Here is a 16,135-nt window from a genome sequence, read left to right as displayed (position 1 = left end):
AGCTCACTCTGTTTAGCTCAACGCTGATTGGCAATTTTTTTTATCAAGGGAGGCCAAATGCTCATCGGCTTCCCTTGCATGCAATGTTATGTGCTGCAACAATATCATAGTATTTTTGTCCAGAGAGCATCAGATACATGGGCTCCACATAAAGAGACAAAGTGGAGCTGTTAAGTTCACTTGGATGCTTACTCTGGTGAGATACATTCACCCTCGTGCGAATTGAAGGACATTTATGAAACACAGAGACGAAAGATACATTATTTTGTTTCTTTTTTTATTGGTCATTTTTTGGGCTGCCATGAATACATGCACTGAGTGTTTGTGGTGGCATTTAAAGAATATGTAAATCTTCATTCAGGCATGTTGTACTGTATACAACAAGTTCTTGGTTTGGTATGTGGTTATCACCTACATGGAAGATTAAAGAATACCTCATGATAGGCAGTAGACCACAGTATCTCCAAAGAGACTTTGCATCTATATTCTTTATAGCTGTTTATTTACCACAAACTGATGCCGGCACTAAGACCGCACTCAACAAGCTGTATAGAGCCATAAGCAAACAAGAAAATGCTCACCCGGAGTCGGTGCTCCTAGTGTCCGGTCACTTTAAAGCAGGAAAACTGAAATCCATTTGACCTAATTTCTACCAGCATGTCACCTGTGCAACTGGAGGCGAAAAAAACTCTAGATCACCTTTACTCCACACACAGAGATGCGTACAAAGCTCTATCTCACTCTCCATTTGTCAAATCGGACCATTACTCTATCCTCCTGATTCCTGCTTACAAGCAAAAACTCAAACAGGAAGTACCAGTGACACGCTCAATACGGAAGTGGTCCGCTGAAGTGGATGCTAAAGATGGCGCCGACAGAGATGGTCGCCTCGCTTCGCGTTCGCTTTCTTAGGAAACTATGCAGCATTTCATTTTTTTTATGAATTATTTCTTACATTGTTACCCCAGGAAATCTTAAGTCTTATTCCATACAGCCGGGAAGAACTATTGGATATAAGAGCAACGTCAACTTACCAACATTACGACCAGGAATACGCCTTTCCCAAAGGGAATCCTCTGTTCGGACCACCACCCAGGACAATGGATCTGATCCCAGTAGGCGACCCAAAACAACGGCGCCGCAGAAGGGGCAGACAGAGCGGTCTTCTGGTCAGGATCCGTAGACGGGCACATCGCTCACCGCTCCCAAGTATACTACTCGCTAATGTTCAGTCTCTTGACAACAAGGTAGACGGAATACGAGCAAGGGTTGCCTTCCAGAGAGACATCAGAGATTGTAAAATTCTCTGATTCACGGAAACATGGCTCACTCGCGATATGTTATCAGAGTCGGTACAGCCACCTGGTTTCTTCACGCATCGCACCGACAGAAACAAACATCTCTCTGGTAAGAAGAAGGGCGCGGGTGTATGCCTTATGATTAACGTGTCATGGCGTAATCATAACAACATACAGGAACTCAAGTCCTTTTGTTCACCTGACCTAGAATTCCTTACAATCAAATGCTGACCACATTATCTACCAAGAGAATTCTCTGCGATTATAATCACAGCCGTGTATATCCCCCTGTCATGATGTTGACCTGTGGGTGAGGTTTATGACCACACCCATAAATACCTTTCTCCCTTTCCTCTCTCTTGACTCTACAGAAGGACTCTTGAAAAACCTTTGTTAAACATATAGAGTCTGGGAACATCAAAAGGTGGGGGGGAAAGGAACCATATTTCGATAATCCAAACAGTTGAAAATATGCGTTGGTACTTAATGAATATGATGCCAGATCAGTTGGCATCTTAGACATTCTTACTAATGATAGGATGACATAAACTGGATCTTGGAAAGTCTACACATTATAGGTATCAGATTCACATGGAATTGTTGTGCAATTTAAATGTTTAAATATGAAACTATTTGTGAAAAGATTAAATGTAATTTCAGCTTCCAAATGAGAGAATTGGGTTTTCATAAGGTTAAAGCTCTGCTCATTCAGTGGCCCCGCCCATGTGAAGAGACATTGGTTATAAACTATGAAACACGGCCTTCTCTCCTCTCCTACAGTGCCTTGCGAAAGTATTCGGCCCCCTTGAACTTTGCGACCTTTTGCCACATTTCAGGCTTCAAACATAAAGATATAAAACTGTATTTTTTTGTGAAGAATTAACAACAAGTGGGACACAATCATGAAGTGGAACGACATTTATTGGATATTTCAAACTTTTTTAACAAATCAAAAACTGAAAAATTGGGCGTGCAAAATTATTCAGCCCCTTTACTTTCAGTGCAGCAAACTCTCTCCAGAAGTTCAGTGAGGATCTCTGAATGATCCAATGTTGACCTAAATGACTAATGATGATAAATACAATCCACCTGTGTGTAATCAAGTCTCCGTATAAATGCACCTGCACTGTGATAGTCTCAGAGGTCCGTTAAAAGCGCAGAGAGCATCATGAAGAACAAGGAACACACCAGGCAGGTCCGAGATACTGTTGTGAAGAAGTTTAAAGCCGGATTTGGATACAAAAAGAATTCCCAAGCTTTAAACATCCCAAGGAGCACTGTGCAAGCGATAATATTGAAATGGAAGGAGTATCAGACCACTGCAAATCTACCAAGACCTGGCCGTCCCTCTAAACTTTCAGCTCATACAAGGAGAAGACTGATCAGAGATGCAGCCAAGAGGCCCATGATCACTCTGGATGAACTGCAGAGATCTACAGCTGAGGTGGGAGACTCTGTCCATAGGACAACAATCAGTCGTATATTGCACAAATCTGGCCTTTATGGAAGAGTGGCAAGAAGAAAGCCATTTCTTAAAGATATCCATAAAAGTGTCGTTTAAAGTTTGCCACAAGCCACCTGGGTGACACACCAAACATGTGGAAGAAGGTGCTCTGGTCAGATGAAACCAAAATTGAACTTTTTGGCAACAATGCAAAATGTTATGTTTGGCGTAAAAGCAACCCAGCTGAACACACCATCCCCACTGTCAAACATGGTGGTGGCAGCATCATGGTTTGGGCCTGCTTTTCTTCAGCAGGGACAGGGAAGATGGTTAAAATTGATGGGAAGATGGATGGAGCCAAATACAGGACCATTCTGGAAGAAAACCTGATGGAGTCTGCAAAAGACCTGAGACTGGGACGGAGATTTGTCTTCCAACAAGACAATGATCCAAAACATAAAGCAAAATCTACAATGGAATGGTTCAATAATAAACATATCCAGGTGTTAGAATGGCCAAGTCAAAGTCCAGACCTGAATCCAATCGAGAATCTGTGGAAAGAACTGAAAACTGCTGTTCACAAATGCTCTCCATCCAACCTCACTGAGCTCGAGCTGTTTTGCAAGGAGGAATGGGGAAAAAATTTCAGTCTCTCGATGTGCAAAACTGATAGAGACATACCCCAAGCGACTTACAGCTGTAATCGCAGCAAAAGGTGGCGCTACAAAGTATTAACTTAAGGGGGCTGAATAATTTTGCACGCCCAATTTTTCAATTTTTGATTTGTTAAAAAAGTTTGAAATATCCAATAAATGTCGTTCCACTTCATGATTGTGTCCCACTTGTTGTTGATTCTTCACAAAAAAATACAGTTTTATATCTTTATGTTTGAAGCCTGAAATGTGGCAAAAGGTCGCAAAGTTCAAGGGGGCCGAATACTTTCGCAAGGCACTGTATGTTCCGGATAGCCTCAGACAACAACATTGATGTATAGGCTGACTCGATGAGCAAGTTTATTAGCAAGTGCATCGGAGATGTTGTACCCACGGTGACAGTTAAAACCTTCTCCAACCAGAAACCGTGGATTGATGGCAGCATTCGCGGAAAACTGAAAGTGTGAACCACTGCTAATAATCATGGCAAGGCAACCAAAATGACTGAATAAAAAACAGTGTAGCTATTCCCTGTTCCCCCAAACAAGCTAAGCGTCAGTATAGAGACAAAGTAGAGTCGCAATTCAACGGCTCAGACACAAGACGTATTTTGCAGGGTCTACAGTCAATAATGGAATACAAAAAGAAAACCAGCCCCGTTGCAGACACCGACGTCTTGCTCCCAGACAAATTAAACAACGTCTTTGCTCGCTATTAGGACAATACAGTGCCACTGACACGGCCCGCTACCAAAACCTATGGGCTCTCCTTCACCGCGGCCAACGTGAGTAAAACATTTAAACGTATTAACCCTCGCAAGGCTGCCGGCCCAGATGGCATCCCTAGCCACGTCGTCAGAGCATGCGCAGACCAGCTGGCTGTTGTGTTTACGGACATATTCAATCAATCCCTATCCCAGTCTGCTGTGAGATAGGGATTGCTGTTCATTATTCAGCATTTAACACCATAGTACCCTCCAAACTTGTCATTAAACTCGACTCCACCCTGTGCAACTGGGTCCTGGACATTCTGAAGGGCCGCCCCCAGGTGATTACCAACGACGACGAGACGGCCTACAGGGAGGAGGTGAGGGCCCTCGGAGTGTGGTGTCAGAAAAATAACCTCACACTCAACGTCAACAAAACAAAGGAGATGATCGTGGACTTCAGGAAACAGCAGAGGGAGCATCCCCCTATCCACATCGACTGGACAGTAGTGGGCAAGGTGGAAAGTTTTAAGTTCCTCGGCATACACATCATGGACAAACTGAAATGCTCCACCCACACAGACGGTGTGGTGAAGAAGGCGCAACAGTGCCTCTTCAACCTCAGGAGGCTGAAGAAATTTGCCTTGTCACCGAAAACACTCACAAACTTTTACAGATGCACAATCGAGAGTATCCTGTCAGGCTGTATCATCGCCTGGTACGGCAACTGCTCCACTCACAACCGCAAGGTTCTCCAGAGGGTAGTGCGGTCTGCACAAAGCATCACCGGGGGCAAACTACCTGCCCTCCAGGACACCGACAGCACCCTATGCCACAGGAAGGCCAAAAAGGTCACCAAAGACAACAACCAACCGAGCCAGTGCCTGTTCACCCCACTATCATCCAGAAGGCAAGGTCAGTACAGGAGCATCAAAGCTGGGACCGAGAGACTGAAAAACAGCTTCTATCTCAAGGCCATCAGACTGTTAAAAAGCCATCACTAACATTGAGTGGCTGCTGCCAACATACTGACTTAAATCTCTAGCCACTTTATAGTAAAAAATTGGATGTAATAAATGTATCACTAGTCACTTTAAACAATGCCACTTTATATAATGTTTACATACCCTACATTACTCATCTCATATGTATATACTCTTGCCTATGCTGCACGGCCATCGCTCATCCATATATTTATATGTACATATTCTCATTGATCCATTTAACTTGTGTGTAGAAGATAGTTGATGTGAAATGTTAGATTACTTGTTAGATATTACTGCACGGTCGGAACTAGAAGCACAAGCATTTCGCTACACTCGCATTAACATCTGCTAACCATGTGTATGTGACCAATACAACTTTTGATTTGATTTGATTACACGAGTGTGCAACGCTTGTCCCAAGGCAAAGGGTGGCTACTTTGAAGAATCTAAAATCTAAAATAGATTTTGATTTGTTTAACACTTTTTTTGGTTACTACATGATTCCATATGTGTTATTTTATAGTTTTGATCTCTTTACTATTATTCTACAATGTAGACAATTGTAAAAAATAAAGACAAATCCTTGAATGAGTAGATGTGGCCAAACTTTTGAAGTGATTGTGTTAGCTGTGTTGTTGGCTAACTCCTCCGAACAACAGTGCCCTGACGAGAAAGCACAGTTTCTATGTCAGGTGAAATCGTCCACATTCTCTTATTGTTGTGGATGTATCCAAATAAATGTCACTAGAAAACAGCTTAAACAAATGCAAATGCAGCTACTGTTGTTATTCTGGCTGAACTGTTTGATGTGACCGTAAGTAAGCCGTCGTAGGCTAGCTAGCAAGCAAGGGATAAGAACGTTCCCAGACAATATGGCAATGGAACATTTAGAACAAATGACCATAGATACAGAACAACAATACTGAACGACTGGGTCGCATCTCTGGCAACCAAACCAATAGAACAAACGACCAGCCGGCTTCGGTAGCAACTCTAGATTTGTTTCGGAATATATCTTGTGGAAGAATGAAATAGTATGAATAAATTAATCAAAATAAAGATTTTTATGAAAATAAGGCAATTATTATTTTAATATGTTGTTAAACCATTGTACAAAAGTGATAGTGCCCTCGAAGCTGGTGTTTGGAGGATATATTGGCACAGATATCACTTTTGTACAACGGGTTAACAACATATTAAAATAATGATTGACATATTTCCATCTTTATTTTGATGAATTTATTCATACTATTTCATCCTTCCACAACACCCATGGCAATATATCCTCCAAACACCAGCTTCTCGGGCATTATCACATAAGTGGAAATGTCTAAGAGCAACAATGACTCAGGTAGGCCACACAAACTCACAGAACGGGACTGCTGAGTGCTGAAGCATGTAAAAAATAATCTGTCCTCTGCTGCAACACTCACTCCCGAGTTCCAAACTGCCTCTGGACGCAACGTCAGCACAATAACTGCTCGTCGGGAGCTTCATGAAATGGGTTTTCATGGCCGAGCAGCCACACACAAGCCTAAGACCACCCTGCGCAATGCGTCAGCTGGAGTTGTGTAAAGCTCGCCGCCATTGGACTCTGGAGCAGTGGAAACATGTTCTCTGGAGTGATGAATTGCGCTTCACCATCTGGCAGTCAGACGGACTAATCTGGGTTTGGCGGATGCCAGGAGAACGCTACCTGACCCAATGCATATTGGCAACTATAAAGTTTAGTGGATGAGGAACAATGGTCTGGGGCTGTTTTTCAAGGTTCGAGCTAGGTTATCTTAACGCTACAGCATACAATGACATTCTAGGTGATTCTGTGCTTCCAACTTTGTGGCAAGAGTTTGGGGAAGGTCATTTCCTGTTTTAGCATGACAGTGCCCCCCCGTGCACAAAGCAAGGTCCATACAAAAATTATTTGTTGAGATCGGTGTGGAAGAACATGACTGGCCTGCACAGCGCCCTGGCCTCAACCCCATCAAACACCTTTGGGATGAATTGGAACGCAGACTATGGGCCTAATCGCCCAACATCAGTGCCCGACCTCACTATTGCTCTTGTGACTGAATGGAAGCAAGTACCCACAGCAATGTTCCAACATCTAGTGGTAAGCCTTCCCAGAAGAGTGGAGGCTGTTATGGCAGAAAAGGGGGGACCAACTCCATATTAATGCCAATGATTTTGGAATGAGATGTTCGACAAGCAGGTGTCCACATACCTCAATTATCTCATACCACTGCACATCGACTCGGAACTGGTACTTCATGTATATAGCCAAGTTAACGTTACTCATAGTGCATTTATTCCTCGTGTTGTTATTTGTCTATTTTTCTATTTAAAAAAAATATCTCTGCATTGTTGGGCCCTTAAGTAAGCATTTCACTGTTAGTCTACACCTGTTTTTTACAAAGCATGTGCCAACTAAAATTAGATTTGATTTCAAACTGTGTTATTTGAATCTATTAGAGAAAGTGTAAATGATGCAATTGATCATGCAAACAATTTCTCTAAGAGGCCAGTGTCTTTTCTGTCAGAAATATAGGGATGAGGAGCTTCCTCTGTAATGCACCTCACCTTGTCTATGCCTTTGTGTATTTGGTTTGATTTGGAGAGGATGTCATATTTCTTCTTGGCCTCGTTGGTGAAGTTGTCACAGATGCGTCGGAGCTCCACACACTTGGGCCGTATGGAGTCCACAGCATAGTGGTTGCTCTGGATCAGCTGGTCCCCGTGTAGGGCATGGAGCTGGGCCTTCTCTAACGACTCCTGACACGCACACAACAGACAGACAGAGAGCCATTCATCTCACGTGACCAACACACTGGGGCACATCCATGTTAGGCTCACATACAATACAATCAAAGGCTGATGATCATATGCTAATGAAGCCATAGTGGAGACATTGTGCAATGTACTCAATCATTGGAATTGAAAGGTTTAGATGTTACATCTCATATGACGTATGTTATGTGACTGAGCTGACCTGAGCCTTCTCCTCTAAGGTATTGAGGTCGTTCAGTAACATCTCCACTCGGGTGACACAGTCCCCAATATCTGACAGGAAAGTCAGAGTGTCCATCAGACTGTCCAATGACACTTTCACCTGGGAGGGGGAGAGGACACAGAGACAACTGCAGATCAGGCACATATTCATGTACAGTGTTTTCTGACTTATATGCTTGAGAGGAAGCGTTATACTGTAATTGTGAACATAAACAAGCATGTATAACACTGAGAAAAGTAAGAAAAGTAAAGGGCAAGCAACTATTTTTAGACAAGCAAAGTGTTGTCATTGTAACGGCTTTTCACAAAGCATCCAGCCCTGAAGGCTTACATCCCAAAAATATATGTGAGTTTGCCTGTGAATTAAGTCACCCTGTTAGCAACATCCTCAATTCCTCAGGGAATTCCCTTCACAGTGGAAGGAGGACACAGTGCTGCCGATACATACCACCCCCCGACCAGTTGAGGCCTACTGTATATCACTAACTCCACAGCTCTCTAAAGTATCAGAGAGTTTTGCCGCTGCCTGGATTAAAGAGGACATGTCACCAAACCTTAGGCAATTTGGGAGCATGCCGAACAGATCATCCACCCAAGCCCTGGTCAGTATGCTTGACTGCCTATACAATGAGTCTGACATTCCATCCACAATATCCACCTTAATCACCAAAACCTTTCCAAGGCCTTTGATAAGATTGGCCACACCACAGCAATAGAGTGTCTGATACAACTGGGTATGAGACCAGCAGAGATACTATCCCAATAAGCTTTTAGACTTCTATCCCAGACATTGACGTCAGGTGCATTTTATGTGCTGAATGTCAGGTGACATTGAAAATATGTATTTTCCATTGTCAATTAAGTAAGAATTATATCACAATAATATTTTAAGGAGGAATCTGCAGTTGCTACATCCATTTGGGGATTTACCGTGCCTTCACACCCCTTGACTTTTTCAACATTTTGTTGTTACAGCCTGAATAAAAAATAACAAAAATTGAGATTGTGTCACTGACCTACACACAATACCCCATATTGGCAATTTGTACTTATGTTTTTAGAAAGGTTTACCAATTAAATACAAATTAAAAGCTGAAATGTCTTGAGTCAATAAGTATTCAACCTATTTGTTATAGCAAGTCTAAATAAGTTCAGGAGTAAAAATGTGCTTAACAAGTCACATAAGTTGAATGGACTCTGTGTGCAATAGTAGTGTTTAACATGATTTTTTAATGACTACCTCATCTTTGTACCCCACACATACAATTATATGTAAGTTTGTTCAGTCAAGCAGTGAATTTCAAACACAGATTCAACCACAAAGACCAGAGTGGTTTTCCAATGCCTAGCAAAGAAGGGCACCTATTGGCAGATGTGTATATAAAAAAGCAGGCTTTGATAATCCATTTGAGCATAGTGAAGTTATTAAATACACTTTGGATTATGTACCAATACACCCAGTCACTCCAAAGATACAGGTGTCCTTCCTAACTTAGTTGCCAGAAAGGAAGGAAACTGCTCAAGGATTTCATCATGAGGCCAATGCTGACTTTAAAACAGTTAGAGTTTAATGGCTGTAATTGGAGAAAACTGAGAATGGATCAACAACATGGTCCTGTAGTTACTCCACAATACTAACCTAAATGACAGCGTGAAAAGAAGGAAGCCTTGTCTAGCAATGATCAACAACCAACTTGACAGAGCTTAAAGAAAAACTGATTGTGACCTCAGGAAAGACGATACAGCCACATTACCATAACTCTGTTTATACAGGAGCCTCTGTTATGAGGCTTGCATCTAAGTATTGTATAAAATGAATGAGTAAAGATGAAACTATTTGTAGAATTGTGTAATGTGATTTTAAACCGTTAATGTGAGAGAATTGTATTCCCTTTAAAGTTTAACTAAGTCATTGGCCCGCCCCATGAGCACAGACATTGATCTGGCCACATGGGACAGCCCTTTTCTACTGTTACGAATTTAACCCCCACCTGAAGGAATTTCCTTTAGACCATGCCTACCTCGGTCAGCTGAAGGAGCTAAGGTTGAGTGGAGACCACAAGAATCTCAGTATAAACTAAGGTTGTAAAGGTTGTTGAAACTCTGAAACTATCGATTCCGACAGAATAAGAGCAACTCTTCGATACTAATTACTAGTCTGCAGCTAGGAATTATGTACCATTGAATGCGAAGACCGAAACACTTGCCGAAACATCTATCCCATAAAAACATTTCTGAATGGGACTCTGAAGTATCCATTCTAACCACGAGAGACTTCATGGGAGCAGAGACGATCAGATGAACTTTCCAACAGAAAGACGGACGATTCCAACAGAGATCATGACGACACACTGACACGTAAATATATATTAAATATATATTGATTGCAATTATTCCCGAATAAGTGAGCGTTCATGTGCACAGGATTAGCACTTCAATCAATATAATTATCTTTTCTCTTTCGTGCCCTTCTCAGTCCACACCCACTTCCCTTTGTCTACCAAGTCGCCATTTTGGCTTAGCCCACTAGCGAACATCACCTATCTTTTCCTTGTAACCAAATCTACTGTTTGTTTGTTTGTTTATGCATTTCTGTGATTATTTAGTTAGTAAATAAATGATTAAGACAAAATTATTTTTTTTACCTTTATTTAACTAGGCAAGTCAGTTAAGAACAACTTTCTTATTTTCAATGACAGCCTGGGAACAGTTAACTGCCAGGGGCAGAACGACAGATTTGTACCTTGTCAGCTCGGGGGTTAGAACTTGCAACCTTCCGGTTACTAGTCCAACACTCTAACCACTAGGCTACGCTGCCGCCCCAATTGATGTATGGATGATTCATAGTGAAGGCTGGGTTCGTGCAGATCACCAACAACTTATGACGTTTGGAATGAGACTAACGTGAGGTAAAGAATAATTAATTAATTAGAAGGCTAATTGATCAGATATTAAAATATCTGAAAAGTTATATTAGGAAAATTCTAACTTTGTAATCTGAAGATTTTCCTTGGTGCCCCGACTTCCTAGTTAATTACATTTACATTTACATGATTAGTTTAATCATGTAATAATAATTTGAGATAATTGATTTGATAAAACAAGTCTTCATGTTAATGATGCCAAAGACACGACAACAGTATGGTATGGTACAGTACAGGACAGTCAAGATTTATTCAGTACGGCACAGTACACTATAGTTTAATTCAGTAGAGTACAGTACAGTTTAATTCAGTAGAGTACATTAGAGTAGAGTACAATGCATTACACTATACTTTTCTTTACTTTACTGTACTCTATTGTATTGTACTGTACTGTACTGTTCTGCACTGTAATATACTTTACTTTTCTATATTGTATTGAGTACTGTAATGTAATGTACTCTGCTGTGCTCTACTGTGCTGTACTATGATGTCCAAACTTGTGAAATGTTTGGTTCAGATTTGGTCCGGTCCAGATCGGCCAAATTTGAACCAATTATAGACGCCTATGTTTTGGCCAAATCAAGGCCGTACCAGACTGGACCACATCTGAACCAATTATAGATGGTCCAAAAGACGTTGCTGTCAGTAAATGCTTAGTGGGGAGGGTCCAGGAAACTCATTTGGCCTTGAACCCCTTCAAATGCAAGGTCCTGTTGATATAATTTGTGAGAAACCTGCCCCATCCAAGTCCCCTTACAATCAGCGGGAAAGACCTGCAAGTCTGTGAATCAGTCAAAATGTTCGTGCTTGTCCTTGTGCAAAATAATCTACAGTGGGACGAACAAGTAACGTCCATTGTTAGAAAAGGAAACAAGAAGTTGTTTTACACAGACTAAAAAGTTTCCATGTCCCACAGGCTGACCTGGTAGCCATACACAGGCTACATCCACCCCTGCCTAGAACACGCAGCACCAGCTTGGAATAGCTCCTTAACTCAAGCCCTCTCCGACCAATTGGAGCGCATCCAGAAGTGCACTTGCAGAATCATCCTCTCCACAGCATATTCTGGATACAAGGAGGACTCTCTTTGTGAGAGAAGAGTGAAACAGTGCCTGGGCTTTGCTGTGTGACGTAGGATGTGGATGTGAAACCACTTGAAGCTGGGATGTTCCTCCTACCATTTCATTTGCACTTCCGACTGTACATCAACTCCTGGCTGAACCCTACATCGCAATCATTACACCGTAGCGCAGTAGGAGAGAGTGGTTTCATCACGGTAGCACATTCAGAGATTGATTTATAGTGTTTATCTAAAATAATTAATAGATTTTAAACAAAAAAAACTTTCTGTTTGTCATAAACAGACAAGATTAATATGAGGTGAAAGGCGAGTTCCTAACGAGTTCGGAAAGCCAAACTAGAGCTCTGTGAGACATTCACAGCGATGGGGGCAGACGTTTTGATCAAGAGAGATCTTTAGAAAATACGCACATTTTGTCTAACACTAAACATACAAATGTATTTTACAGTTATAAGGAAGGTGAAATCTTATAGTTAGATGTTTTGTAATTTGATTATGCTATATTTAGAAAGCAGAAAGTAATTTCAAGCCTTTTCATACAGTTTTCTTGAATAGAAAATCCATCATATAAAATATAATATAATCATATTTTTATCATATTTGTACTGTGGGGGGTCTTGTGTCCTCAAGTGACTACAGCTCAGCAATTTATAAAAAAATCAAAAAAATTGAGTATGCAGCATTACTAGTTATTGTTTATGGCCCTCATGATAAATAAGTACTTTTGGGGATTATGTAGATTACATTTTCAATTACATTTAGTTACATTTAATTAAATGTTTTATTCTGTATGTAGTATAATATCCATGTATTTCAGTGACCTTGACTGCCATGCTCTCTCTGGAGGAACTCAAATAGCCAGGATGTGTTCTGTCCAGCTCTCTTTTATTATATGATTAAGCAAAACCTGCTGACCTTAGTAGTCAGCAGACAGGGATAGAAATGTACATACCTCTCGGAAGTCATGTTCAAAATGGCGTAACTGCAGGCACTGCTCCAGTTTGAGGTAATGCTTGGACCAGAACTGTTGAAAAGCATTTTCTGTCTCATCCAGCTGGGCCAACAACCTGAAACCCATGCACTCATGAACTGTACGTATATGTTTGTACTGAACTGTACATTAAAACATGTTTTATTAGAAACATATAGTATCTGAACTAGGTCCCAGAAACCAACCTTTCCACTGTAGTCTGGTTCTCCATCTCGTCTGGGTTTAGTTTGTGGTTCTCAGACTTCGCGGCCTGCTCTTTGATACAGCCCACCAGAGTAGTCCCTTGTTGCACTGCTAATTTCAGTTCATCCTGTCAAATGTATACAACTAATTAAATACCAGGCTATGCCAGGAGGCAACCCACCTGCCTATGGGGGGGATCATGAGACACGGGTCAACAGTCTGGTTTTGGAATAGAATACTTGCTATGCTTGCTATGCTATACTTTGCTATGCTTGTTATCTAGGCCATTGATGCTAATGAGTGTGGTTAAACTACTAAGCAACAGGCCATGATAGAAACCAGTCCACTGATCTCACTACTGTATGTGAATCTACTAATACTATACTACCACTCATCAACATAGGGAATATTCAGATGCTAACTATGGGTACAAGTGAACCCTAATAGGTAGCCAGGTTCAGAAGCCCCGTGTTGATGCTGAAGCAGTGTCTCACCTTTAGTTTGTCATGCTTCTCAGTGTGAGCAGTTAGCAGGTCTTTGGTGTACTGCACGTCATTAGGCAGCTCCGTCTCGGACAGATCTGTGCCAAACTTCTGCAGCATTTGGGCTGTGGTCTTCACTGTCACAGCAAAGTTCTCAATGGCCTGTCAGCAAAACACAAACACACCTCAGATTATACTGTGCCATGACCCATACATTTTTAGGATTACATCTATAGTAAACCGACATCCCAGTAGAAAATAAATATGGTAGAAAAGGATTATTATGTGGAAACTGGCAATATTTCAGTATTCACTTCTCTGTAAGATCCTGCAGTTACAAGAAATTCCCAGTGAGTAAAGACTGTTTAGACCAAAGGTCAAATGTCATGATGACTCACTGTCCGGTGGTGGATCCACTGACTGTGACAGTACTCCAGGTTCCCACCAAGCTCACATGTTAGCTGGCCCTTATCTACGTAGCCATGTAAGTCAGACAGGGAGTTCAGCATCACAATCTGTAAAGACAGAAAAGATATTCACATACAATACTGTATGTTATAAAGTCACCTATGTATTTGGACAGTGAACTAAAATGGTTTTATTTGGCTCTATACTCCAGCATTTGGGATTTGAGATCAAATGTTTCATATGAGGCGACAGTTCAGAATGTCACCTTATATTTGAGGGTATTTTCATACATAAATATTTAACTTTTTAGAAATTAAATCACCTTATGTATTGTAAGAATAACAGGCTAAGGCCTAGTTTTCTGTGACATTTTCGTGGCAGAAAGCAAGGACTGGAAATGCTGACAGGAAGGCCCCACTCACACACTCACACACTTATGAAGAAGTTTCACTTACACTCGCACAAAGGAGAATGAACATTGAGAGAAAAATGTACATTGACCCTAGAAAAGAAGAAAAAGAAGAAGAAATGAATTGGGACTGAACTGTATTAAAATAATAATTGAATGTTAAATGTTAAATATGGTTGGAAACATTGGGGAATGTTAAAGGGTGACTGACATAATACAGTAAAATGGTTAAGGATGAGATGTTTGTTTTAAGGTACAGTACATTTGGAGATAGATAGCGAAATGTTACAATGTTGAAATAATAGGATGAGGATGGGATGTTGAATGTTTAAGATGTAACTGGAGTAATATATTAGGTTGGGGTGAGATTAGAATTGAGTGAAACATGAATAGTAAAGGTTGATTTTTTTTTAAAGGAAAAGGAGATACCTAGTTAGTTGTACAACTGAATGCCTTCAACTGAAATGTGTCTTCAACATTTAACCCAACCCTTCTGAATCAGAGAGGTGTGGGGGGGCTGCCTTAATCGACATCCATGTCTTCGGCGCCCAGGGAACAGTGGGTTAACTGCCTTGCTCAGGGGAAGAATGACAGATTTTTACCTTTCGGTTACTGGCCCAACGATTTGAAGGGAAAAATAAGTGTTCATGTTTAAAACTAGTTGTGATGATGATGTTTAGCTATAGGTATATTAAGGGCAAAGTAAAAGTAACGTTCTACAAGGAATCCTTAAGGTTCCCTTATTGATAGACGTTTTAAGTAGCTGTTAGAGTTTTGAAACACCAATTGAGAGACTGATCATCCTGAGGGGGGCAACAAAAGACTGTTTATATTTGCAGAAGGTAAGACATAATTTTTCTGGTTATTAAATTATATGCTTCTCATAAAAGTGTAATATACAAAAAATATTGCATTGGCAGCCTAATAGGGGTTTAGATAAGGGCGCTGGAGGTATCTAATCCATAGTTAATTTTTGCTTCTCATAATTGCTTGTGTGATTATTGATTTGTGATATTGATTGATTGAGCTGGGACTTATAATGCCTGTTTCTGGAATTTTGAATAAACTTGCTTTATTGTTCTGAAACTCCTGTGTCATCAAAGAGTCATACAAGTGCCTGTCGTTTTACTCTAGGTTTTTGAAATTGACTTGATTAATTTAGGATTTTTAGCATCTGGTTAATTAGTCTATTGGGAACCTTAGTTGCTGGAATAAAATAACCTGAGACCGAACTATAGGTACTGAGTACAATGGTCGGAGTTGTAAGAGGGCTAAGGAAATAGGGGCCCAGGAAATAGGGGCCCCTCATAGTGGGCTACAGTGGAAGGTCTGGCCTGGGCGATCCTGAGAAGGCGCCAGGTGGAACGAGAGTGAGGCAGCATAAGCACTAGGCTCTGAGGATAGCTCACTTTACTGTAAGGCCCTTACTGTTGAGTTTGAGGAACAGTCCCTAGCCATAAACTGTCTCAGTGGTAAGGCAGAGCAGCATCTAACAGATCTGAGAGATTAATGACAAGGAATAACTGATTGCTATTCGGTAGGCAGGTTCGAGTTGAGTTGTTAA

The 16,135-nt window shown here is 41.1% G+C and overlaps 1 protein-coding gene across 4 annotated transcripts in view; it reads right to left on the bottom strand.

Moving 5' to 3' along the window:
- LOC139409289 (guanine nucleotide exchange factor DBS-like) overlaps nucleotides 1-16,135 on the bottom strand; it is a 109,865-nt gene that overhangs the window by 50,627 nt on the left and 43,103 nt on the right. For all 4 annotated transcript variants that reach the window (XM_071154213.1, XM_071154214.1, XM_071154216.1 and 1 more), the window contains exons 6-11: nucleotides 14,153-14,269; nucleotides 13,767-13,916; nucleotides 13,275-13,399; nucleotides 13,051-13,165; nucleotides 8,074-8,193; nucleotides 7,665-7,856 (exon numbers count right to left, since the gene is read on the bottom strand). In XM_071154213.1, coding sequence (XP_071010314.1) covers nucleotides 7,665-7,856; nucleotides 8,074-8,193; nucleotides 13,051-13,165; nucleotides 13,275-13,399; nucleotides 13,767-13,916; nucleotides 14,153-14,269 — 819 coding nt within the window. The remainder of the gene's footprint in view (nucleotides 1-7,664; nucleotides 7,857-8,073; nucleotides 8,194-13,050; nucleotides 13,166-13,274; nucleotides 13,400-13,766; nucleotides 13,917-14,152; nucleotides 14,270-16,135) is intronic.

This window comes from Oncorhynchus clarkii, chromosome 5, assembly GCF_045791955.1.
Source record: "Oncorhynchus clarkii lewisi isolate Uvic-CL-2024 chromosome 5, UVic_Ocla_1.0, whole genome shotgun sequence".
Classification (NCBI taxonomy): domain Eukaryota; kingdom Metazoa; phylum Chordata; class Actinopteri; order Salmoniformes; family Salmonidae; genus Oncorhynchus; species Oncorhynchus clarkii.
This window is presented reverse-complemented; position numbering and strand designations above follow the sequence as displayed.